The sequence below is a fragment of the Piliocolobus tephrosceles genome, chromosome 14, assembly GCF_002776525.5.
Source record: "Piliocolobus tephrosceles isolate RC106 chromosome 14, ASM277652v3, whole genome shotgun sequence".
Lineage (NCBI taxonomy): Eukaryota > Metazoa > Chordata > Mammalia > Primates > Cercopithecidae > Piliocolobus > Piliocolobus tephrosceles.
Window position 1 is genome coordinate 110915961 of NC_045447.1, and position 26475 is coordinate 110942435.

General features: G+C 44.9%; 1 protein-coding gene across 4 annotated transcripts in view; it reads right to left on the reverse strand.

The window, feature by feature from the left end:
* AOPEP (aminopeptidase O (putative)) overlaps positions 1-26475 on the reverse strand; it is a 380108-nt gene that overhangs the window by 132110 nt on the left and 221523 nt on the right. For all 4 annotated transcript variants that reach the window (XM_023185255.1, XM_023185257.1, XM_023185256.1 and 1 more), the window contains 2 exons: positions 9925-10027; positions 9202-9309 (listed from right to left, as the gene is read on the reverse strand). In XM_023185255.1, coding sequence (XP_023041023.1) covers positions 9202-9309; positions 9925-10027 — 211 coding nt within the window. The remainder of the gene's footprint in view (positions 1-9201; positions 9310-9924; positions 10028-26475) is intronic.

Here is a 26475-nt window from a genome sequence, read left to right on the forward strand (position 1 = left end):
ATCCCTTGTAAGTTGGATTCCTAGGTATTTTATTCTCTTTGAAGCAATTGTGAATGGAAGTTCATTCCTGATTTGGCTCTCTGCTTGTCTGTTACTGGTGTATAAGAATGCTTGTGATTTTTGCACATTAATTTTGTATCCTGAGACTTTGCTGAAGTTGCTTATCAGCTTAAGAAGATTTTGGGCTGAGATGATGGGGTTTTCTAAATATACAATCATGTCATCTGCAAACAGGGACAATTTGACTTCTTCTTTTCCTAACTGAATACCCTTGATTTCTTTCTCTTGCCTGATTGCCCTAGCCAGAACTTCCAACACTATGTTGAATAGGAGTGGTGAGAGAGGGCATCCCTGTCTTGTGCCAGTTTTCAAAGGGAATTTTTCCAGTTTTTGCCCATTCAGTATGATATTAGCTGTGGGTTTGTCATAAATAGCTCTTATTATTTTGAGGTACGTTCCATCAATACCGAATTTATTGAGCGTTTTTAGCATGAAGGGCTGTTGAATTTTGTCAAAAGCCTTTTCTGCATCTATTGAGATAATCATGTGGTTGTTGTCTTTGGTTCTGTTGATATGCTGGATTATGTTGATTGATTTGCGAATGTTGAACCAGCCTTGCATCCCAGGGATGAAGCCCACTTGATCATGGTGGATAAGCTTTTTGATGTGCTGCTGAATTCGGTTTGCCAGTATTTTATTGAGGATTTTTGCATCGATGTTCATCAGGGATATTGGTCTAAAATTCTCTTTTCTTGTTGTGTCTCTGCCAGGCTTAGGTATCAGGATGATGTTGGCCTCATAAAATGAGTTAGGGAGGATTCCCTCTTTTTCTATGGATTGGAATAGTTTCAGAAGGAATGGTACCAGCTCCTCCTTGTACCTCTGGTAGAATTCAGCTGTGAATCCATCTGGTCCTGGGCTTTTTTTGGTGGGTAGGCTATTAATTGTTGCCTCAATTTCAGAGGCTGCTATTGGTCGATTCAGGGATTCAACTTCTTCCTGGTTTAGTCTTGGAAGAGTGTACGTGTCCAGGAAATTATCCATTTCTTCTAGATTTTCTAGTTGATTTGCGTAGAGGTGTTTATAGTATTCTCTGATGGTAGTTTGTATTTCTGTGGGGTCGGTGGTGATATCCCCTTTATCATTTTTTATTGCGTCTATTTGATTCCTCTCTCTTTTCTTCTTTATTAGCCTTGCTAGCGGTCTGTCAATTTTGTTGATCTTTTCAAAAAACCAACTCCTGGATTCATTGATTTTTTGGAGGGTTTTTTGTGTCTCTATCTCCTTCAGTTCTGCTCTGATCTTAGTTATTTCTTGCCTTCTGCTAGCTTTTGAATGTGTTTGCTCTTGCCTCTCTAGTTCGTTCAATTGTGATGTTAGAGTGTCAATTTTAGATCTTTCCTGCTTTCTCTTGTGGACACTTAGTGCTATAAATTTCCCTCTACACACTGCTTTAAATGTGTCCCAGAGATTCTGGTATGTTGTATCTTTGTTCTCATTGGTTTCAAAGAACATCTTTATTTCTGCTTTCATTTCGTTATGTACCCAGTAGTCATTCAGGAGCAGGTTGTTCAGTTTCCATGTAGTTGAGCGGTTTTGATTGAGTTTCTTAGTCCTGAGTTCTAGTTTGATTGCACTGTGGTCAGAGAGACAGTTTGTTATAATTTCTGTTCTTTTACATTTGCTGAGGAGTGCTTTACTTCCAATTATGTGGTCAATTTTGGAATAAGTGTGATGTGGTGCTGAGAAGAATGTATATTCTGTTGACTTGGGGTGGAGAGTTCTATAGATGTCTATTAGGTCCGCTTGGTGCAGAGATGAGTTCAATTCCTGGATATCCTTGTTAACTTTCTGTCTCGTTGATCTGTCTAATGTTGACAGTGGAGTGTTGAAGTCTCCCATTATTATTGTATGGGAGTCTAAGTCTCTTTGTAAGTCTCTAAGGACTTGCTTTATGAATCTGGGTGCTCCTGTATTGGGTGCATATATATTTAGGATAGTTAGCTCTTCCTGTTGAATTGATCCCTTTACCATTATGTAATGGCCTTCTTTGTCTCTTTTGATCTTTGATGGTTTAAACTGTGTTTTATCAGAGACTAGGATTGCAACCCCTGCTTTTTTTGTTCCCCATTTGCTTGGTAGATCTTCCTCCATCCCTTTATTTTGAGCCTATGTATGTCTCTGCATGTGAGATGGGTCTCCTGAAGACAGCAGACTGATGGGTCTTGACTCTTTATCCAGTTTGCCAGTCTGTGTCTTTTAATTGGAGCATTTAGTCCATTTACATTTAAGGTTAATATTGTCATGTGTGAACTTGATCCTGCCATTATGATATTAACTGGTTATTTTGCTCATTAGTTGATGCAGTTTCTTCCTAGCCTCGATGGTCTTTACATTTTGGCATGTTTTTGCAATGGCTGGTACCGGTTGTTCCTTTCCATGTTTAGGGCTTCCTTCAGGGTCTCTTGTAAGGCAGGCCTGGTGGTGACAAAATCTCTAAGCATTTGCTTATCTGTAAAGAATTTTATTTCTCTTTCACTTATGAAACTTAGTTTGGCTGGATATGAAATTCTGGGTTTAAAATTCTTTTCTTTAAGAACGTTGAAGATTGGCCCCCACTCTCTTCTGGCTTGTAGAGTTTCTGCTGAGAGATCTGCTGTCAGTCTGATGGGCTTCCCTTTGTGGGTAACCCGACCTTTCTCTCTGGCTGCCCTTAAGATTTTTTCCTTCATTTCAACTTTGGTGAATCTGGCAATTATGTGTCTTGGAGTTGCTCTTCTGGAGGAGTATCTTTGTGGCGTTCTCTGTATTTCCTGAATGTGAATGTTGGCCTGCCCTGCTAGGTTGGGGAAGTTCTCCTGGATGATATCCTGTAGAGTGTTTTCCAATTTGGTTCCATTTTCCCCCTCACTTTCAGGCACCCCAATCAGACGTAGATTTGGTCTTTTGACATAATCCCATACTTCTTGCAGGCTTTGTTCATTTCTTTTTCTTCTTTTTTCTTTTGGTTTCTCTTCTCGCTTCATTTCATTCATTTGATCCTCCATCGCTGATACTCTTTCTTCCAGTTGATCGAGTCGGTTACTGAAGCTTGTGCATTTGTCACGTATTTCTCGTGTCATGGTTTTCATCTCTGTCATTTTGTTTATGACCTTCTCTGCATTAATTAGTCTAGCTGTCAATTCTTCCACTCTTTTTTCAAGATTTTGAGTTTCTTTGCGCTGGGTACGTAATTCCTCCTTTAGCTCTGAGAGGTTTGATGGACTGAAGCCTTCTTCTCTCATCTCATCAAAATCATTCTCTGACCAGCTTTGATCCGTTGCTGGCGATGGGCTGTGCTCCTTTGCAGGAGGAGATGCGCTCTTATTTTTTGAATTTCCAGCTTTTCTGCCCTGCTTTTTCCCCATCTTTGTGGTTTTATCTGTCTCTGGTCTTTGATGATGGTGACGTACTGATGGGGTTTTGGTATAGGTGTCCTTCCTGTTTAATAGTTTCCCTTCTGACAGTCAGGACCCTCAGCTATAGGTCTGTTGGAGATTGCTTGAGGTCCACTCCAGACCCTGTTTGCCTGGGTATCAGCAGCAGAGGTTGCAGAAGATAGAATATTGCTGAACAGCGAGTGTACCTGTCTGATTCTTGCTTTGGAAGCTTCCTCTCAGGGGTGTACTCCACCCTGTGAGGTGTGGGGTGTCAGACTGCCCCTAGTGGGGGATGTCTCCCAGTTAGGCTACTCAGGGGTCAGTGACCCACTTGAGCAGGCAGATTGCCCCTTCTCAGATCTCAACCTCCGTGTTGGGAGATCCACTGCTCTCTTCAAAGCTGTCAGACAGAGTCGTTCGCGTCTGCACAGGCTTCTGCTCCTTTAGCTGAGCCCTGTCCCCAGAGGCGGAGTCTACAGAGACAGGCAGGTTTCCTTGAGCTGCTGTGAGCTCCACCCAGTTCGAGCTTCCCAGCGGCTTTATTTACCTACTTAAGCCTCAGTGATGGCAGGCGCCCCTCCCCCAGCCTCGCTGCTGCCTTGCGGTTAGATTGCCGCAGACTGCTGTGTTAGCAAGGAGGGAGGCTCCGTGGGCGTGGGACCCTCCCGGCCAGGTGTGGGATATAATCTCCGGTGTGCCGGTGTTACAGCGCAGTATTGGGGTGGGAGTTACCCGATTTTCCAGGTGTTGTGTGTCTCAGTTCCCCTGGCTAGGAAAAGGGACTCCCTTCCCCCTCGCGCTTCCCAGGTGAGGCGATGCCTCGCCCTGCTTCAGCTCTCGCTGGTCAGGCTGCAGCAGCTGACCAGCACCGATTGTCCGGCACTCCCGAGTGAGATGACCCCAGTACCTCAGTTGAAAATGCAGAAATCACCAGTCTTCTGTGTCGCTCGTGCTGGGAGATGGAGACTGAAGCCGTTCCTATTCAGCCATCTTGCTCCGCCCCCCCCCCTTTTTTTTTTTTTTTTCTTTCCCTGAGATGGAGTCTTGTTCTGTCCCAGGTTGGAGTGCAATGGCATGATCTTGCCTCTCTGCAACCTCCACCTCCTGGGTTCAAGCTATTCTCCTGCCTCAGCCTCTTGAGTAGCTGGGATTACCGGCGCTTGCCACCATGCCCGGCTAATTTTTGTATTTTTAGTAGAGACAGGGTTTCACCATGTTAGCCAGGCTGGTCTCGAACTCCTGACCTCATGATCCACCTGCTTCGGCCTCCCAAAATCCTGGGATTACAGGCGTAAGCCATCGTGCCCGGCCAGTTCGTCATCTTTTAAAGTAGTGAATAAACTGATGTTTTCTAAAAATGAAATATATAAGTAAAGGGAAAAAATAATTTCAACCTCCTAATTCTTCTATAATTATGTTTCTTAACCATAGAAAATTCTTTTAGATAATAATCTTTCTTATATTTATCTTAAGTTTGGGAATTTATCTCCACTTTAGTTGCTTTTTCATTCATTAAATTCAAGTAAGATAAAATTTAAAACATTTCATTAAAATGCAAATATATTCCTATTTTTATAAAATTATTTCTGTCCAGTGACATCAATGTCTGTATACATGCATATACCATATATACATATATACATAGATACATGTATATACATCATGTATAACATATAAACATTGAGGGAGGCCGGACGCGGTGGCTCAAGCCTGTAATCCCAGCACTTTGGGAGGCCGAGATGGGCGGATCACGAGGTCAGGAGATCTGAGACCATCCTGGCTAACACGGTGAAACCCCGTCTCTACTAAAAAATACAAAAAAGTAGCTGGGCGAGGTGGCAGGCACCTGTAGTCCCAGCTTACCTGGGAGGCTGAGGCAGGAGAATGGCGTAAACCCCGGAGGCGGAGCTTGCAGTGAGCGGAGATCTGGCCACTGCACTCCAGCCTGGGTGACAGAGCAAGACTCCGTCTCAAAAAAATAAATAAATAAATAAATAAACATTGAGGGATAAATAGTATGATTTCTGGAATGTCATTCACACAATATTAATTATAGGTATTTCTGGGTGGTGGGATTTTGAGTAATGTTTCACATTCTTTGTATTTTTCTGCATTGCTCATAATTTTTTATAATGAATATATGCCAGTTGGAAAAGCAATATTTTCCAAACTTAATACAAAGCTACAGTAATCAAGACAATATGATACTAGCACAAGAATAGAAATAATGATTCATGGAATTGAATTGGGAGTCTAGAAGTAAATGCTTACATTAATGGTCAACTAATTTTTGGCAAGGGTACCAAGGCAATTCAATGGAGGGAAAGAACAGTCTTTTTAACAAATGGTTTATGGGACAACTGCATATTCGCATGCAAAAAAAAGAAGTTGGACTGTAATCCTCACAACATGTATAAAAATTAATTCATCACGCCTGTAATCCCAGCACTTTGGGAGGCCGAGGCAGGTGGATCACGAAGTCGGGAGATCGAGATCACCTTGGCTAACACGGTGAAACCCTGTCTCTACTAAAAATATAAAAAATTAGCCGGGCGTGGTGGCGGGCGCCTGTAGTCCCAGCTACTCGGGAGGCTGAGGCAGGAGAACAGCATGAATCCAGGAGGCGGAGCTTGCAGTGAGCCGAGACTGCGCCACTGCCCTCCAGCCTGGGTGACAGAGCGAGACTCTGTCTCGAAATAAATAAATAAATAAATAAATAAATAAATACATACATACATACATAATTCAAAACAGATCAGAAAACTAAATATAAGAGCTAATGCAATAAAACTCTTAGGAAAAAAACATAGGAATCTTTGTGACCTTTAATTAAGCCACAGTTTCTTAGTTATGACACTTAAAGCACAATAAACCAAAGAGAAAACAGAGACATTGGACTCATCAAAATTAAAAACTTTTGTGCTATAAAGGACACCAGCAAGGGAGGAAAAACACAAAACATAAAATAAAACAAAATATTTGAAAATCGTATCTCTGATAAGGGATTTACATCCAAAATAAATGAAGTCCTCTGAAAACTCAAGAATAAGAGACAAATAATCAAAATTTTAAAATCAGCAAATAATCTGAACAAACATTTCTCCAAAGAAGAAATGGCCCATAAGCACATAAAAAATGCTCAAAATCATTAGCCATCACAGAATACAAATCAAAACCATCATGAGCTATAATTTCACACCCACTCGGATGGCAATAATAAAAAAATCCAGAGGGCATTAGGTGTTGGCAAGTGTGTGAAGAAACTGGAAGCCTTGTGCATTTCTGGTGGGAATGTAAAATGGCACAGTCAATATGGAAACAGTATGGCAATGCTTCAAAAAGCTAAACATAGAATTATTGTATAAGCCAGCAATTCCACTTCTGGGTATATACTGAAAATAACTGAAAGCAGGGACTTGAACAGATATTTTATACACTAATGGTCATAGCGGCATTATGCACAATGGCCAAAAGATGAAAAAAATGCAAATGCTCATGAAGGAATTAACGGGTGAACAAAACGTGGTATATGCATGCAATGGAGCATTCAGCTTGAAGAAGGGAAGAAGTTCTGGCACATGTGCAACCTGGTGGCCCCTGAAGACATCGTGCTACGTGAAGTCAGCCACACACAAAAGGACAGACACTGTGCGGCTCCACTTACATGAGGTGCCCAGAGGAGTCAAACTCACACAGACAGAAAGTAGAATGGCAGCTGCCGGGGCTGGGGGAGGAAAGAATGGAGGGCTATCATGATGAAATATTAACAGTATGGGAGATGGACGGTGGTAATGATTGCACAAAAATATGAATGTACTTAATGCCACTGAACTGTGAACTTAAAAATGGCTAAAATGGTAAATTTTGTTTTGTATATTTTATCACAATTAAATGAAAATTAAAATAAAAAAAGGAAGTACTGATACATGCTACATGAACCTTGACAACATTATTTTAAGAAAGCCAGACACAAAAGGTCAAAGCATATGATTTTTTTATGTGAAATGTCCAGAACAGGCCAATCCATAGAGACAGAAAGCAGGTTAGTGGTTCTGTGGGGCTGGGGGAGTAGAAGTGGGGAAATGACTGCTAATGATTTCTTCTGGGTTTGGTGAATATGTACTAAAATTAGATAACGATGATGGCTGAACAATCTTGTGAACATACCAAAAACCACTGACTTGCAGACTTTCACAGGGTTAACTTTATGGTATGTGAATTTTATCTCAATAAAGTTGCTATGAGAAACAATGAAGTTGTTCAAAAGAGATAAACAGGCTGGGTGCGGTGGCTCACACCTGTAATCCCAGGACTTTGGGAGGCCAAGGCGGGCAGATCACCTGAGGTCAGGAGTTCGAGACCAGCCTGGCCAACATGGTGAAACCCCATCTCTACTAGAAACACAAAAATTAGCTGGGCATGGTGGTTCACGCCTGTAATCCCAGCTACTCAGGAGGCTGAGGCAGGAGAATCGCTTGAATCCAGGAGGTGGAGGTTGCAGTGAGCTGAGATCACACCGCTGCACTCCAGCCTGGGCGACAGAGTGAGAATCTGTCTCCAACAACAACGAACAACAAAAAAAGAGACAAGCAAATGAAGAACTGAACGGTTTGGTTCAGAGAGCAGTAAGAGTCCATGGAAAGTGAAAATCAAAACCTCCAAAGCCATGGTAAATACAATGCACGTATTTGACACTGCAGTCTCTTGGTGAGAAGTGGCTTCAAGCAGCAGGAATTTGTACTAATCTGTCAACCAAGCACGTAAGACTTTTGAACCAGTTTTCGAATTGCCTTTCCAAATATATGCTTGAGAAGATTTTCCCCACACCCAATACAAGAATAAAAAGAACACAGAGGAACAGCCGTCCGGTCTTGCTACGCTCATGTGATTCTTCCACCTGTGTTCAAACTACACGTGCACATCCTTTACATGTAATGTTGCAGATAATGGGACTCGCAGCTGTATATGAGCACAATTATCAAACATGAAAAAGCTCCACTAGTCCAACCTATGCTGAGGATGCATCACCTATTTTCTATTAGTTATGAGTGTCATTTTTCCGAGCCTGCCACTCCTTGTTAACTTCCTTGCTACGTGCTGCTTGGCCCTATACCCAGATAAGCTGACAGGGTCTCTCTCTGATAGTTTTGTGGCCAAGCTGTCTGCATATTTCAGTGTATCTTGTTATTAATCTATTGATCAGATATTTATGGAGTACCTACTGTGTGCCAATCACGTGCTAAGTACTGGTGAAACAGAATGGTCTGGCCTTGTTGGGCATATACGTAGAGTGGAGGAGAGAGAAAAGAAACAAATAGCCCCCTAATGAAAATATCACTGCAGACAACGGCAATGACAGTGAGGGCAATGGAAGGCAAAGGGGTGGCACGCGTGGGCCTGGATGCAGGTCTGTTTAGCCGGCTGACGTGGAGGCTGCGGCATTCAAACTGGAACTAGAAGGTAAGAAGGTGGCAATCTTCCAAAGAGAAGTCCAGGTAAAGGGGACGGCAGGATTGTTTTATTTTTGTGTCTAAGGTCACTTAAACTATCCACATCACTGTGTACGAGACAGCTTTGGGTTACAGTTTATTTCAAAACTACAGAGAGATCACCCTCCCTAAAGCAACCACTTTCTTTGTGTCCATTTCACTAACTTCCTATTTTTCCCACTGCATTAAATGGGAAATCTTTTCCCTACTCTTTAATACTGGCATAATCTAATCTTCACGTGCCATACCCCCTCCAATTATACATCATGGACTCATGAGGATCCACAAATTACCTGGGAAAGAATCAGCTGCCCATGAAATGCGTGCACAAATTTTCTTAAAAATGAAAAATAGGTTTCATCTCCAAGTCTTTCGGCAAGAAACCGAAGAAGGAAGTAGCCCTGGAAGAAAGAAAGAAGAGACAGAAAAAGAGGCCTGCCATGAGTTCATAAAAAAATGGTTACATAGTCAGCCCTACCTAACCCACAGTCACTTGTGCATCGAGAATGTGCTGTCCTGCCTGTCCCTGGCTGCCCTTTCCATTTTCACCAGGAAGGCTTGGCTTGGAAATTAATTAGTTCTCAACTCCTTTGTTAATGTTGTCATCATTTCTGCTTGGACTTGGTTCACATGAAGCCTCGTTGTCCAACGCAGACGAAAAGAGAAGAGAGACCCAGCTCTTCTCTACTCCAGCTACCAGGAAAGGCCTTTATAACAGAAAACACTTTCTTCTCAGCCATGTCTTTCCGTTGGAACCTGACAGCAATGTGGGAGTTCTGCTCCTCGGGCAGGCAGAACAGAGGTACAGGGCAGGGAATATTTCAGCCTTTTTTCATTCAGTCTTTCCTAACACGGTCTCCTTTTGGGGGCATGAGGTGCTTTAATTACTGAACCCTCAGATATCATTACGGTATTTTCTCATGCCCCAGTCATGTCACTCATCATTATCGTTTAATTGGATAGCCTAAAAAGCGCTGCACCACAACAACTGGCTTCTGCAACTGAGATGTGCTTACCTTTAAATAATGCACCTGCATGAAGATCTTCTCCGGATTGAGTCCATGCTTGATAACAGATGCTCCTGAGTCACTCGTGTGGCCAGTTTTGTCTTTACTGGGTCTAAAACGATTCAGTAACAGTTTATTTAAGTATAGCACATTCTTAAGTAATTACGCCATAAGAGCATCTTATTTCTTATTTTCAGAGTTGCTCAATATCACCCTGATACTATTCAATAGTACCAGGTATAATTTAGAATAGTTTGTATGACATACTCATCTACTGAATAAGGAGGGATTTGTATTTGGGTTGGGAACCTGAAGTTGGCTACTGACAAATATTTTACAACAATGTATCCAAAATTAAAGCCTGCCAGACCCTCAAGGGATCTCAGCTCCACCATGAATTACCTAAGAACATATACCCTTTTTTGATGACAGACTGGGAAATGTAATGGAAAATGAAGCTTTACTTGGAAAAGTAAAGAACTTATATCTCTTTCAAAAAATTTTGAAAGCCTCAATGTTATCCACTTCTCTGGATTTGCATTTAGTAATTAAGGCTCCTTTAATAAATATTTGTACTTTCCACCCATATTAGAATTACAAAAACAAACAGGTCACAGAAGCTCATGTTTTTAGAACAGATGGGGACATCAATAATCACATACTTCAACTTCCTCATTTCACACATGAGGTAAACTGAGGCACACAGACATTAGGTCTACACTAAGTTTGTCCAACCCACAGCCCACGCGTGGGCCACATGTCGCCCAAGGTGATTTTGAACACAGCCCAGCACAAATTCATAAACTTTCTTAAAACATTACGAGATTTTTTTGCGATATTTTTTCTTAGCTTATCAGCTGTCGTTAGTGTTAGTGTATTTTATATATGGCCCAAGACAATTCTTCTTCTTCCAGTGTGGCCCAGGGAAGCTAAAAGACTGGACTAGACAGTCATGGTCCACTCAAAGTCTTATGCCTTTTTTTTTTTTTCTTCGAGTCAGGGTTTCACTCCCATCAACCGGGCTGGAGTGCAATGGTGCGATCTCGGCTCACTGCAACCTCTGCCTCCTGAGCTCAAATGATCCTCCTGCTTCAACCTCCCAAGTAGCTGGGATCACAGGAGCCCACCACCGTACCCAGCTAATTTTTGTATTTTTTGTAGAGATGGGGTTTCGCCATGTTGGCCAGGCTGGTCTCGAACTCCTGAGCTCAAGCCATGCGTCCACCTCAGCCTCCCAAAGTGCTGGGATTACAGGCGTGAGCCACCACGCCCAGCCTTATGCCTTGTTTTGATTTGTAGTGACATTAGGACCGAAACCAATGACTCCTTATTATCCGTGAAGATCTTTTCCACTATGCTCTATGGCTTTAACATTTTAAATATGTTAAATAAAATACAACAGATCCTTTAAGCCATCTAGCAAAGATGTGTGCAGTGTTACAGCGTAGCTTCAACAGCTAAAATCAAAATAAGTGAGGAGGTATTTACAGCTTCCGGATGTTCTACAACCGGCCACTCACTGGATCAACACTGAGGAGCGCTGTGTTGAGGCGAAGGCAGGCAAGGAACCACGAGAGGGTTGGTGCATCAGAAAAGCAAGGTGTTATTTTAAAAGGTAGCGTGGTGGTGCAGAAGGTACACGGCCTTTGGAATATGAGACCTAGTTTAGACTAGCAGCCCTACTTCTTCCTACCCGTTACTTACTAACCTTCATTTACTCACGTGCGAAATGGGAATAATCCTATCCACCTTCCCAGATCCTGCGGAGAATAATTGAAATAATACATTGCAAAGCCCCTAGCAAGGGCCGGGGATACAGAAACTACCTACGAAACTTAACAAACTATTCCATTTGAGCACACAGGATCCCTGATTAGGTCTTAGCTGAATATTCTGGGACGTTATCCCGGCAGACACAAGGCACAGAATCAGCAGATACCTAAAGGAAAGATGATGATGAAAACCATCGGAGCTAACTGCATACTTTCCATTTTTCTACTTGATCCCTGCCTTACCTACATGCCCACACTTGTAAGAATAACTAATCCATTTCATCTTCGTGTAAGGCTCCCCTGAAAAGAATCAGCTTTTTTCACTGCTCTCAGGTTTGTCCTGCCATGCAGTGTTTTTGTAAGAAAGCCACACTAGCCTCGATAAGGAAAGCCCATCAGCCACTGTCTGGGGGAAGAAGACTTCTCAAGCGTCAGTCTGGACTCAGACTAGGCTGCCCAGCCCCAACACGGGCAGAGTTGCCGCGTGTCTTTTTTGCCCTTGAGCCCTGAATTGACGCTGCTCGAAGGGGAGGAACGCAGAAGAATGATGTAAATCTCTGCTCAGAAGGCTGGCTTCCAGGCTCCAGTTCCCAATGACGCCTTCAGTTGCTGTTTTTTCCTTTGCCTAAAAATGTCCTTCCCAAAAGCATCCCTCTCTCTCTTCCTCCATCCTCTCCAAATGAAGAAGTGCTCAAGAAAATTCTTCCTGCTGACAGGATTCAAAGCCAACATACAAGTCCCCAAGAGATTCCTCTGATAGCAGCTTGGTGTGGAGAGGGCAGGGCACAGGCAAGCTCTGCAAGAAATCAGAGGGTGGTTTCTAGGAGGAAAAGACACTCCGTGAATGGAAACGGGAAACTTCCATCTGTGCTACTCTGGTTCTCACAACGCTGTGAACACCAGGTCTGGGTAGAGAGACAGAGTTCAGGAGAGAGCAGATGAGCTACGGCCACACGCAGGGACACAGACGACTCTCTCAGGTCAGTCGAAGGAGGCAGGCCCACGAAGCGCACATACAAACGTACAAGTCCATGTCAATGGAATCCAAGAACTGGCAAAACTGACCTATGGGGACCAGATCAGAATAACGGTCACCTTGGGAGGGGCACTGACAGAGAGCAGAGAAACGGGAGGTTTCTGAGATGCTGGGAACGTTCTATAGATTGATCTGAATGTACTTTCATGGGGATAAATCATAAAAATCCTTTGAGGCATCTAGCAGAGACTTGTGCACTTTAATGCATTATGTTATGCTTCATTTAAAAACTGAAGAGATGCACGTACAGCACACACTTGTGAGCAGGAAAGGCAGTCAGTCGAGAAAAGCGGCTTGGCCGCTCTTGTGCCGCGAGCACATGCCTAGGATGAACTAAGCCCAACGCACCTGAGGACCAACGAAAAAACATTTTTTATATGACCACGTGAGGCAGGAAGGACTGCGGCAAATCCAACTGATTGGTCTCCTCCCATTCTCATTTGCCTTCTTCCTTGCCACTTGTATGACTGAATCTGAAAAGCTAATGCTCATTTCCTATTTTTTTTAATTCTTTTTTTTAATGGTTATACTTTAAGTTCTAGGGTACATGTGCACAGCGTGCAGGTTTGTTACATAGGCATACATGTGCCCTGTTGGTGTGCTGCACCCATTAACTAGTCGTTTACATGAGCTCATTTTCTAAGTGGCCCTTGCAGCTGTGGACAGCCAGGGCCCTTAGTCCAGGCCAGAAAGACAAAAGCAGATATCTGCTGGGACTGCGTGCTGGGGGGTTCTGACAAAGCTTTTGCTTTCCTGACAAAGGGGGAAATGTAACTGCTACCACACCTCTTCCCCACAGGCAGGGCGGATGGAGCTGGGACGGCCATCTTGCAACCACGAGGCAGCAAACCAGCACTCTGTGGAGAGCAGAATGGACTGAAGGAAGCCAAACAGCCTTTAACAGCATCGTTCTGCTGTGGCCAGCCTGGGCCTGCCTGCCTTCTGACTTTTTACTGTGTATGAAAGATAACTACCATTTGTTTAAGTCAACCATTGCTTTATTGCTGCAATAATTGTAGCCAGATTCGTTTCTAAGTGGACTAGTACTAACAGCTAACGTTTCCTAGCTATCCTCTGTGCCAGGTACTCTGCCAAGCTCTTCTTATTATGCATCACACCCTGTTCCCTCATAAGATCCTGATGAGACCAGATCCTGATTATACCCATTTAAAAGCTAAAGAAAGCGAGACCTAGAGAAGACCACAAAACTGGTTAGTGGCAGAGTCGAGGCAAGAACCAGGTCCACAGAACACCGAAGTCCTGGCTACACTCTGGGGCCTCCCCCAGATCCAGGTCCCCATCTTGGCTGTGCCAAGTACTAACTGGAGAACCTTAGACAAATGGCTTACCCTCTCTGAGGCTCAGCTTCCTCACCTGTGAGGTCTGCAATGAGGCTCAGGTCGTGGAAGCATTCCAGAAAGCAAGAGTGCTCAGTATCTCTTAGACATTACACTCTGGTGTTTATTTCTTTGGCTGGAATACATGGAATGTGAGAGATCAAGTTACCAAGGTCGTCTGGGCTCAAACGCCCTTGGCTTCGGCTGTACCTGGCACCAAATGCAACAACTGAGATTGACGTGCCCTTTCCCTTCCCCACGCCTTCCTTTTCCACTGCAACCACAGAGGCGATGTGGATATTTAAAGAGTGGGCAGGTGGCAGTGATATCTGATATATAATGATTTGATTTGGAATCGGGCCTGCTGAAGAAAGGTCCAATCCTGCAGGATAACCCCCAGGGTGGGATTTGGGAAAATGCCTCTGAACAGTCCTCTGGCACGTCAGCTGGGTCTGAACACCCACCCGCTGCTCTGCCGCCGCCCAGACGGGCCAGCCAGCAGTACTCTCTTCCTCTCACGCTCCCGGCAGTCAGCATGAGCGTTACCAGAGAGTCTTCATCTATAAACTTGCTGCTGCCAGGCCTGAGCCAGGGACTAAGCACACCAGAAACGAGACAGAAGGGAATGAATGAGCATTTCAACATCTCAGTGTTTCTGTTAGTCGCAGCTGCCCCACCAGGTTTGACAGCTTTGAGAACAGGGCCTCACTCACCCTGCAACAATGGAGGAAGTGAAATCTGACCCTTGGGTAGAGACTGGCCTGACAGTGCACATCTGAGCCCCAGATGCACAGGTGAGACCCGCAGGGGAGGCAGCACGACACACTGGGTGAGGGCTTGGACCCACGGCTCTCCACTGCCACGTGACCTTGAGCATGAGCCCCATGCAGCCCAGCTCCCTTATCTGTGAAAAGGGGACAGTAAGACTCACTGGGGCAGCTCCCAGGCAGGGCTGAGTGGCACCGGAGCACTCGGCCAGAGCTCCCCCTGGCATGCAGTAGCTCAGTGGAAATGTGGCTATGATCTGTGTTCTGTGTTCTGACTGAGGCTCCAGTAGCAGCAACTAAACCTTCCCCTGACAGGCAAAGCCATGCAGAAGACAGGGTGCCGTGGGGGAGAGCTGGGGGAGGGGCACAGGAACTCGCTCTACTACTACAGTAACTCCTTGGGAGTCTACACCTATCCAAAATGAAAAGGTTTCAAAGACACCACACACAAATGTAGCCTATACTCTCCCTTGGTGAGATCACTGATTCTGAATGCAAACCCTTTAAGGGCTGGTCTTTAAGCTTGCTCCCTGACTCATCACCATCAGAAAATAAACAAAAGAAACAACAAATTTCAAGAGCCAGGTAAAGTACTACTAAGCTAGTCTGGGCATCTTCCTTACGCTCATCCCCTGGGTCTACGCCGCGCCACGGAAACACCTGTGGGTAAAAAGCGAAGGCAGAATGATGAAAGCACAGGAATTCTCTCTTCACTGTTTGTTTTCGGTGACCATTTTCCTATCTATAAACTGTGAATAATGAACACTTGCCACTGACTAGCATTTGCCGTGCTACCAAAAGGTTGTGGATAAACCTTTAGCTAATAAATCTGTATTGTATCAACGCCGCTGGTATTTGGCAGATGTGGCTGTCTGTATGCTTTTCAAACTGGATTTAACAGCTACCCAGCAGGCAGAGCTTCCCCACTTGGACCATCAGCCTGCAGCAGACACAGAAAGATGTTCCTCTGCTGTTGAAAAAGGCAATTGCTAAGATGATTTAAGACAGAAGGAGGACCCCTCTGAGGAGCCACAGGAACATAAAGAAGGTTTATTCTGTCCTCCTGAGAGTGGAAGGACCTGGTGGTGGGTACCGATAGAAGTCTCAGGGTCCCAGGTCAGCTGCTGATGAAGGTGATAAGGAGAAACTCTCTAGTTAGCAGAACTGTGGAAAATGCAAACAAACTCCACACATTTTAATAATCAGGGTAGGAAAATCAAAGATGAAACTCAGAAAAGCAATGAGTATCAACACAAAACCAAAAACGACCTCAGGTCTTGACTGCCCATGTATCAGAAATTCCTTTCTGAGAAGCAAAATGCCACATGGAGAAAAAATAAGAAACCAATCAATGCAATGGTCTGAGTGCTATCTTGCCTCATGCAACGCAACAAGCGATGATCTGGACACATTCTCAAAAGAGACAGAGGAAAATGGAGAGCCAAGACACCCACGTGACTGCACAGGTGGTTTCTGCTAAGGGTGGTTTTCAGAGAACACGGACAATAGTTGAACAGGATGCTGGAGAAAGGAAAAACCTATACTACATAAAGAGAGCTGGGAGGCTGTAAAATGACTGCCAAGAAGGTAAAACTTCAGGACGAGCTAGTGGAGAAGGCCCAGGACAAAAAAAAGGCTTCGGAGGTGAAGTTGGGAGCCTAAGGAAGACCAGGTGCCAAAGAGGTGGCAGAAAGAACAGAATGACTCAACTCCCATTTTGATTCAACTTTCCTGCCAAGGAGAATGATTTTCAAGCTACTCACGGTAGAACAAGCCCTGCTACGCAGGAACTGCTGCCCGGTACTGGTAGACAGGGGCTCCTTCACCCTTTAAAGCAGCTCCCGTTCCAAGTCCAGGCGAGGGACAGGCTATAGCTCTGAAAGCGTCCACCTGTGATATACGTGAACCCAGATCTCGGGGGGATCAATTCACACAGACAATGACAAGGAAGCTGAAGGAGGCAGACAGCTATTCTGATCTGCAAAGATAAGAGATGGGGAGGGGCCAAATTTGTGATGACGTTATTGAACAGAGTTTAATTTGAGCACTTAAAAGAGAAAGTGATGAACTACAGGAGTTAGAATGGGATCCTGAGGGCCAATTCCAGAAATTCACTGGGGGATCCTGACTTCTGCAAGGCAGTTATTAGAATGCATGTGGTGGCAAGCATGCAACAGTGAGCATGTGGCAGTTGTTTCATGGCTTTATAGAAGGCTAAAAACAGAACCCCAACGGTGTTGATTAATTATTTGCTATAACCTGGACGGAGGTCCTTAGGGCTGTGCCCAAGGAATGGTGATTTATTGGCTTAACAGATTTGCCTGTGAGCTACAGCTGGGAGTCTACCTGGTTGACTGACAGCATCCACAGTCAAGCACAGCAACCACAGGCTGAACTGAGGGTCCAATGAATAAGAAGAAAATATCTAATAGAGAGAAAGAGTTTTTAAAAAATTAACTGTTTGCCTATGAAAACTATTTAGTATATTTAATTTTCTGTAAAGTCAACACGTGGCAGGAGGTGACTGCTGTGGCTTCCAACATAGTAAGCACAAGGCTGAGCTGGATCAACAGGAGGAATGTAGATGTATCGGGAATCCCATGGGGGTACGTGATGTGGAGAGGAGCAGTTAGGAGCTGGGCTCTGGAGTCCTATGTGCCTCGGCTTTCACCCCAGTGCTGCTGCTTACCTGCCGTGCAGACAAGGCCACCTTTTTACTATCTCCACGCTCCTGCTTCCTCCTCTATCAAACGGGGAGGAAGACGGTACCATGGTACCAGCACTTCCCTCACAAGGCCATTTTGGGATCAAATGAGATAATGTATGTAGAATGCTTAGGACAGTGTTTGGCATATTGAAAGCACTCAAATAATGTTATTAGGGAGGAAAAATGCATGGGACTTGGAAGGGTAGAACTGCCATGTGTATCACACAGAATGTAAAAATGAAATATGGGGCCGGGTGCAGGGGCCCAAGCCTGTAATCTCAGCATTTCAGGAGGCCAAGGTGGGAGGATCCCTTGAGGCCAGGAGTTCGAGACCAGCCTGGGCAACAAAGCGAGGATGTGGTAGTGCTCATCTGTAGTCCCAGCTACTCAGAAGGCTGAGGTGGGAGGATCACTGAGACCCGGAGTTTGAGGCTGCAGTGAACTTTGATTGCACCACTGCACTCTAGCCTGGGCAACAGAGAGAGACCCATCTCTTAAAAGAATAACAAAAGGCCGGGCGCGGTGGCTCACACCTGTAATCCCAGCACCTTGGGGGGCCGAGGCAGGTGGATCACGAGGTCAGGAGATCGAGACCATCCTTGCTAACATGATGAAACCCCGTCTCTACTAAAATTACAAAAAAAAATTAGCCGGGCGTGGGGGCAGGCGCCTGTAGTCCCAGCTACTCAGGAGGCTGAGGCAGGAGAATGGCGTGAACCCGGGAGGCGGAGTTTGCAGTGAGCCGAGATTGCCCCACTGCACTCCAGCCTGGGCGACAGAGCCAGACTCCGTCTCAAAAAAAATTAAAAAAAGAAAAAGAATAACAGAAAAGAAACATGGTATACATATCTGAGTGAATCCAACTGGATGAACCCCTGTCCTTTCTTTTCTGGATGACCCAGACCCAGGGGTGCAGTATCAGTTACACTCCATGCATCACGGGTGGAGCCTCACAGTGGGCTGTGTTCAGTTCAGTTTCACGTTTGGAGAAGACCGCTGTCAACAAACAGACCACCAAGGACCAACCCCAGGAGAGCGAACGTTCTCCGGGGCACGCAGTACACGTGCTAAATTCACCCAAAACAGTGACCTCCGAGGCATGCAGTACACGTGCTAAATTCACCCAAAACAGTGACCTCCGAGGCATGCAGTACACGTGCTAAATTCACCCAAAACAGGGACCTCCGGGGCACGCAGTACACATGCTAAATTCACCCAAAACAGGGACCTACTGGTCAGGAAAAGAAAGAAACTGCAGCTACGTGGACTGTTTGGTGGGAGCTAGGCGCATTCTGTGCACCTCCGGAGACAAGAGCTAAGAGGACTGCACAGATGTTACAGCAGGCAGGTGCCAGCCCAGCCTGAGACGGGCCGTTCTAAGGATCAGGCTCTTCCCACAGGAAGTCCGCTGTTTGCTAGTGCAGTGAGACCTGGATCCCGGAACTGCTCAGGTAGAAGCTGAGTGGCCATCTGTCAGGCACAGGCACGGTTAGGCAACAGCACTTTTAAGGTCCTTTCTGACTCTAATATCTACAATTTTAAGAGACTGTATAGCCCAGAATATATTTAAGTTAAAGCATGTGAAGGAAAACATTATTCATCCATTCAGTAGAGTCAAGAGGTTTGCTACACAGCTTTGGCCTTGCTAAATCAGCATCAAGTGTGGTTTTGATTTTTTTAAAAAAACTAAATTAAATGAATTATTTAGAGGAAGCTTAACTGAATTGTATTAAACATATATTGTGAGACAGAATTAACTTTGAGTATAGGATCCAAGCAGTTCAAGGCTTGACTGTACTTTTCACAGGGTTCTGTTTGTGGCGGGGGAGAGTCGTGCAATGTGCTGAGACCGGTCTCCTCATAAGCTGGGTCCATCGATCAGGGTTAAGGTGATCACAGTGACTCAGCCGTAACTCAGGCTGCTGCTCTGCCATACACATTCAGAACACAGGAATACAGAGAACCTGAAAATTACTGGAAGCAAAAGCAGAAAGAATAAAAATGGAAAACTTTTTCTGTATTGCATAAAAAAAAAAATCACGACTTCTTCCGGAAAGAGGCAAATGAGACAAACATCGGCTTCATTTTACCAGAGGAGGCTCGAAGCCCGTTTTGAACACCAACAGCATGTGCAGCGCTGTGTGCTGAGGTAATGGGGAGGATCGCCTCATCCGATGACTCAGCGAGGAGCAGATGGCCCGTGGGAGCCTGAGAAGGACTTTTCCCTCCTCAGTGGAGGACAGCACGGCCCCAGGCATGGGGGCGGCAGCGGCAGGGGTGGAGGGCTTGCCTGGTTTTCAGCCCAGCACATACCAGGATGCACAAGAGGAGCTCTCTTCTCAGTCTTGCGGCAACAGTGTGCTCTTTGGGCCTCCTGTTTCTCACACAGTGCATCTAACAGCAAGTGTGAGACCATTCACCACAGCATTGTTCGCGAAAGCAAAACACTAGAAATGACCATGATGACGCCCAATGGTTAACAAATGTTTGATGGTTACTAATGGAACATTCATATCTGGGAATACCCACAGCAGTTAAAAAAGCAAAGCCTTCGCTGTGTTGATAACAGAACACTAGCCAGGATTCTACTACTAAGTCAAGAGGTTTGCTACTCAGCTTTGGCCTTGCTACATCAGCATCAAGTCTGGTTTTGATTAGAAAAAAAAAAAAAAAAACTAAATTAAATGAATTATTTAGAGGACGTTTAACTGAATTGTATTAAACATATATTGTGGGACAGAATTAACTTTGGGAGGTATAGCATGGCGTGGATGAAACACACAGTCTTGTGTGTACACACTTGTGCTTGAGGGATGCTTTCTTGGGAGTGAATTATCATTCTATGGGGTCGTTACATCACAGACCCTGTGGAGATGTCTTCCATCTATCCAACGCTGGAAATGGCCCCATGGGTCTTCTCCAAACCTCGGAGGTCACCAGTTGCCTCCTGCCCTAATTTCTTTTTCCATGTCTCCTCCAGACAATTGCTGATCAACCCCACCAGGCTACAGGGGTGTTGTGAGACAGCAGAGAACATCAAACGATTTCCATCAGTCTCTCTCTTTTTTAAAAAAAATTGAGGCCGGGCACGGTGGCTCACGCCTGTAATCCCAGCACTTTGGGAGGCCGAGACGGGCGGATCACAAGGTCAGGAGATCGAGACCATCCTGGCTAACACGGTGAAACCCTGTCTCTACTAAAAATACAAAAAAATTATCCGGGTGTGGTGGCGGCGCCTGTAGTCCCAGCTACTCGGGAGGCTGAGGCAGGAGAATGGCGTGAACCCGGGAGGCGGAGCTTGCAGTGAGCCAAGATCGCACCACTGCACTCCAGCCTGGGCGACAGAGCGAGACTCCGTCTCAAAAAATAAAAATAAAAAAAATTGAGATGTAATTCACATATAGTGGTTTTTAGTATAGTCATCAGGTTGTGCAACCTCATGACTTGCACAGAAGTTGATTATGTGCCATAAACTTTAGAACGTAATCAACATTAGAATATTTTAATCACCCTAAAAAGAAACTGAATACACACTGGCAGTCACTCCCTAATCTCCTTCCCACCTCCACCCAGGCCTTGACCATTAATCTAGAGATAATCTAGAGATTAATGGTCAAGAATAATTTGGGAGATCAAGGTGGGAGGACTGTTTGAGCCTGGTAGGTTAAGGCTGCAGTGAGCCATGATTGTGCCACAGCACTCCAGCCTCGGGGACAGGGTGAGACCCTGTCTCTTAATAAAAAAAACAAAATAAAAAATCTACTTATTGTCTCTATGCATTTGTCTGTTTTGGACAGTCCACATAAATGAAATCATACAGTACGTGGTCTTTTGTGTCCAGCTGTTTCCGCTGAGCATAATGTTTTCAAGGTTCATCCATGCTGTAGCAAGTATCAGGGCTCTGTTCCTTTTTATGGCTGATTAATATTCCACTGTATGGATGTAACACATTTTGATCATCCACTCATCTGTTGATGGACATTTGGGTTGTTTTCATTTTGGGCTGTGATGAATAATACTGTTATGAACATTTGCGTATGAGTTCATTCTTTTGGTTATTTAGCTAGGAATGGAATTGCAGGGTTATACGGTCACTCTATGCTCAAGCTTTTGAGGAACTGCCAGGCTGTTTTCCACAGCAGCTGCACCATTTCACCAACAGTGTACACAGGTTCCCATTTTTCCAAGTCCACACTAACATTTATCATCTGTCTTTTTCACTGTAGCCATCCTAGTAGGTATGAAGGGGTATCTCACTGTGGCTGTGATTTGTGTTTCCTGAGAGCCAGTAATGTTGAACATCTTATGTGCTCACTGGACATCTATATATCTTCTTTGGAGAAATGTCAGCTTAGATTGACCTTTCTTTTTGAGATGGAGCCTTGCTCTGTTGCCCAGGCAGGAGTGCAGTGGTGCAATCTCGGCTCACTGCAATCTCCACCTCTCAGGTTCAAGTGGTTCTCCTGCCTCAGCCTCCCGAGTAGCTGGGATTACGGGTGCGCGCCACTATGCCGTGCTAATTTTTTGCGGAGATGGGGTTTCACCATGTTGGCTAGGCTGGTCTCAAACTGCTGACCTTAAGTGGTATGCCGACCTCAGCCTCCCAAAGTGTTAGGGTTATAGGTATGAGACACCGTACCCAGACAGATTGATCTTTTTTTTTATTTTTTATTTTATTATTATTTTTTGAGATAGGGTCTCACTCTGTTGCCTAGGCTGGAGTGCAGGGGCATGATCTCAGCTCACTGCAACCTCCACCTCCCGGATTCAAAGAATTCTCCTGCCTCAGCCTCCTGAGTAGCTGAGATTACAGGTGCATGTCACCACACCTGGATAATTTTTGTGTTTTCAGTAGAGATGGGGTTTCACCATGTTGGCCAGGCTGGGTCTCAAACACCTGACCTTAAGTGATCCACCCACCTCGGCCTCCCAAAGTGCTGGGATTACAGGCGTGAGCCACCGCGTCCAGCCCAGATTGACCATTTTTTAACTGGGTCATTTGTCTTTTTATCGTTGAGTTGTAAGAGTTCTTTATCAGATATATGATGTGCAAATATTACCTCCCATTCTGTAGGTTGTCTTTTTATTTTCTTGATGGGGTTGTCTGTCACACAAAAGTTTTTAATTTTGATGCAGTCCAATCTACTGATTCTTTTTCCCTTTGGTTGTTTACACTTTCAGTGTCTAGCATGTAAGAAACTATTGCCTAATCCAAGATCGTGAAGATTTACGTCTACATTTTTTCTACTTGTTTTATAATTTTAGCTTTTATATTCGGGTATTTGATCCATTTTGAATCAATATGTTATTATCTTTGATGCTACTGTAAATGATTTTTTTTTTTTTTGAGACAGAGTCTTACTGTGTCCCCCAGGCTGGAGTGCAATGGCACGACCCCGGCTCACTGCAACTTCCGCCTCCCAGGTTCAAGTGATATAAATGAATTTTTCTTAATTTAATTTTCAGATTATTCTTAGTGTATAGAAATACAGCTAACTTCTGTATGTTGATCCTATATCTCACAACTTTACTGAACGTGTTCATTAGCTCTAATTATTTTTTTGGAGGATTACTTAGGATTTACTCCACATAAGATCATGTCTACAAATAGAGACAGTTTTACTTCTTCCTTTCCAATCTGGATGCCTTGTAGTTCACTTTTTTGCCTAACCACCCTGGCTGTAACCTCCAGTACAACACTGAACAGTACAGGCCCTGTTCCTTATTCCTTCTGTTCTCAACTATTGACTTGAAAGGGGCATGAACTCCTGTGAAGCGGAATTGTACCACTGCCAGGACGTTCTTCTTTCACGTCTTTGCGGCAGGTCCAGCAGAATACCTGTACAGCTTTGTCATCCATTCTAGATCAAAACTGTTGGCCAAAACACAAACTAAATGGTAGGAAAAAGGGGCACAGGAAGTAAGCAAACACTCTGTGGAACTCAGTCCATTTGGCATTACATGAGAAAGCACTCACTGGAGGAGAGCTTTTCTGAATGGGAAACTAACGCTCATTAGCCGAGCATGTAATGTACATGGTGACTCTTCCGACTGGCTGAGTGCGTAAGATATCCTTACGATGGGCAAAGAGTGAATTATTATGGACTGGCATATGCTCATCAATAATTTTGTAGGAAATATTTCATAGTCAAATAGCATTATAATGAATCAGTGCTACACAGAGCAGCAGTGTGGAAGTACGCACGTATCCTGACAAACTTTACTTTCCCGATTCACAAGAAAACAGGAGCAGTAATTATCTTTGGGTAACTGACTACAGAGGTAGTAAATGGAATTTTATACTTTTCTAAACTGTTTGAATTTTCTTACTATGTGCTTTAATTTTTGAAAACAACCAAAGGTAACTAACTGGTGATTATGAAACGCCTTTTGCTTTCTCATGTTTTTCTATAACCAAAAAAAGACCCTACTAAATGTTATTGCAAAAATGAAACACCAAGGACTGTCAATACGTAATTAGGGGTCTATGGGGAGTTCTCTCCCCTTAGAAAGACCTGCTGACTAACCAGGGAATGGTTGGGAAAAAGAAAGAGGAAAGGTCATCTGAGTTCAATTATTCAGGACGTGCCTGTCATCTTTGCTGCTTAAAAGAGCTGAGAGCTGAGGGTGTCCCTCTCACAGGAAACCAACTGAGTGGGCAGCTCAGGCGGGTGGAGTTGGCCTTTGAAACAGGAAAGGGCAGGGTCCGTGTCTGGCTGGCCGGGAGCTCTGAAGGTTTTCAGAAAATGCTGGCCTAGGTATAGCATCCTCCCATCAGGAGCAGGTAGAAACACTCTTCGCAGCTCGCTTGTTAGTGCGTGTGGTTCAACTAAAACAACCAGACCGAGAGGAGTGGGTGGGGGTCCCACGTGCCTGAGGGACAGAGGGTGTCGGGCGGGAACGCTGAGACACACAGTGGAGACATTAGGAGAGGCGCAGGCCAATGGTCAGGTGGGAACTCTCGAAGGCCATAAAGGCAAGAACCTTCTTCTGCTCTGGACTGTGGTGAGATTACGAACAGAGGCCAGAGGCGCTTTACAGGGGCGAGTCGCAGGCACACGAGGGGCGCTTTACAGGGGCGAGTCGCAGGCACACGAGGGGCGCTTTACAGGGGCGAGTCGCAGGCACAGGAGGGTCGCTTTATAGAGACGAGTCGCAGGCACACGAGGGTCGCCCTTCAGAGAGGCTGGACTAGACGTAGGTTCCGGAAGGGAAGTCTTAGAAGTGCTGCCCCTTCCATTCTCACCTCTAGCGATTTGTTTGAGCATCTGTTGAACGTTCAGGCTTTTTCCTTTTAAGTCTATGCTCCACGTGTGTAACCAGGCACTCTTGCACTGTTTTTTTTTAACATTCTCTTAATTAGTAAAATTAACTTTTTGAACATTCCAGCCAATTACGTTTGTCGGTTGGGGAGGGAGGTGTTTCCATGTTCTGGTTGGTAAAGAGACGGGAGCAGGTGCCTTGTGTGGTGCCCAGGGACGGGTGGCAGCAGGGATACGGATGGGCCCAGCTCCCGAACCTTGCGGACATGAGGGGACGAGCCAGGCTGAGGAAATCAGAACAAGCCAGGAGGGGCAGTGGGGCTGGCTGTGGGGGCTGCGTCCCTGTGCCCTCTGCCACTTGTTTGACAAACCTCTTCCAAGTGCCAGCGGACACAGATGACAGCCTGAAACATGTGTTAACTATTTACCTGAACTGTAGGAAATTGCCCTATTCTATTCTATTCTATTCTATTCTATTCTATTCTATTCTGTTTTTTGAGATGGAGTCTCACTTTGCTGCCCAGGCTGGACTGCAGTCTTAGCTCACTTCAACCTCTGCCTCTCAGGTTCAAGAAATTCTCATGCCTCAGCCTTCTGAGTAGCTAGGATTATAGGCATGCCACTACGCCTGGTTAATTTTTGTATTTAGTGGAGATGGAGTTTCACCATGTTGACCAGGCTGATCTCGAACTCCTGACCTCAAGTGATCTGCTGGCCTCAGCCTCCCAAAGTGCTGGGATTACAGGCATGAGCCACCGCGCCTGGCCCTGAAAATATTCATTTTAGATCCACCAAAACAGCAATTCCCTGTGATTCACCTTAACATACGTGTTCTAAATGGTTTGCATGTATTCACTGCATTTATTCCTCACGTCCACCTATAAGGTAGAAACTATTGTGTTATCATCCCTGTTTTACAGCTAAGGGGACTAAAGCTAAGTGTGGTTGAGTAACTCTCTCAAGGTCACACAGCAAATGTGTGTAAAGGTTGAGTATTCTTTATCCAAAATATTTGGAACCAGAAGTGTTTCGGACTTCCGATATTTCTGGATTTTGGAATATCTGCATATCTTGGCTTTACACTGTACTATTAGAAGGCTTCTTTTTTTTTTTTTTTTTTTTGACATGAAGTCTCGCTCTGTCACCCAGGCCGGAGTGGCACGATCTCAGCTCACTGCAACCTCCACCTCCCGGGTTCAAGCAATTCTCCTGCCTCAGCCTCCCAAGTAGGTAGGATTACAGGCAGCTGCCACCACACCCGGCTAATTTTTGTATTTTTAGTAGAGATGGGGTTTCACCATATTGGCCAGGCTGGTCTTGACCTCCTGACCTCATGATCCGCCCGCCTCAGCCTCCCAAAGTGCTGGGATTACAGGCGTGAGCCACCGCGCCCGGCCTAGAAGCCTTCTTTTTTTTTGATAGCCCGTTTTTGATACCTGCAAATGAATAACTCAGTCAGATCCTTAGGCCAACCAAGGTCTTCTGAACTTATGCCTCTGTACCTCACATAGCCACCTGATTGCATCTGTTCTCCAGACTCTTTCTCTTTGATCACACGTCATCCCAAACGCTGTTCTCTAGACTCTTTCTCTTTGATCACACGTCATCCCAAACACTGTTCTCTAGACTCTGTCTCTTTGATCACACGTCGTCCCAAACGCTGTTCTCTAGACTCTTTC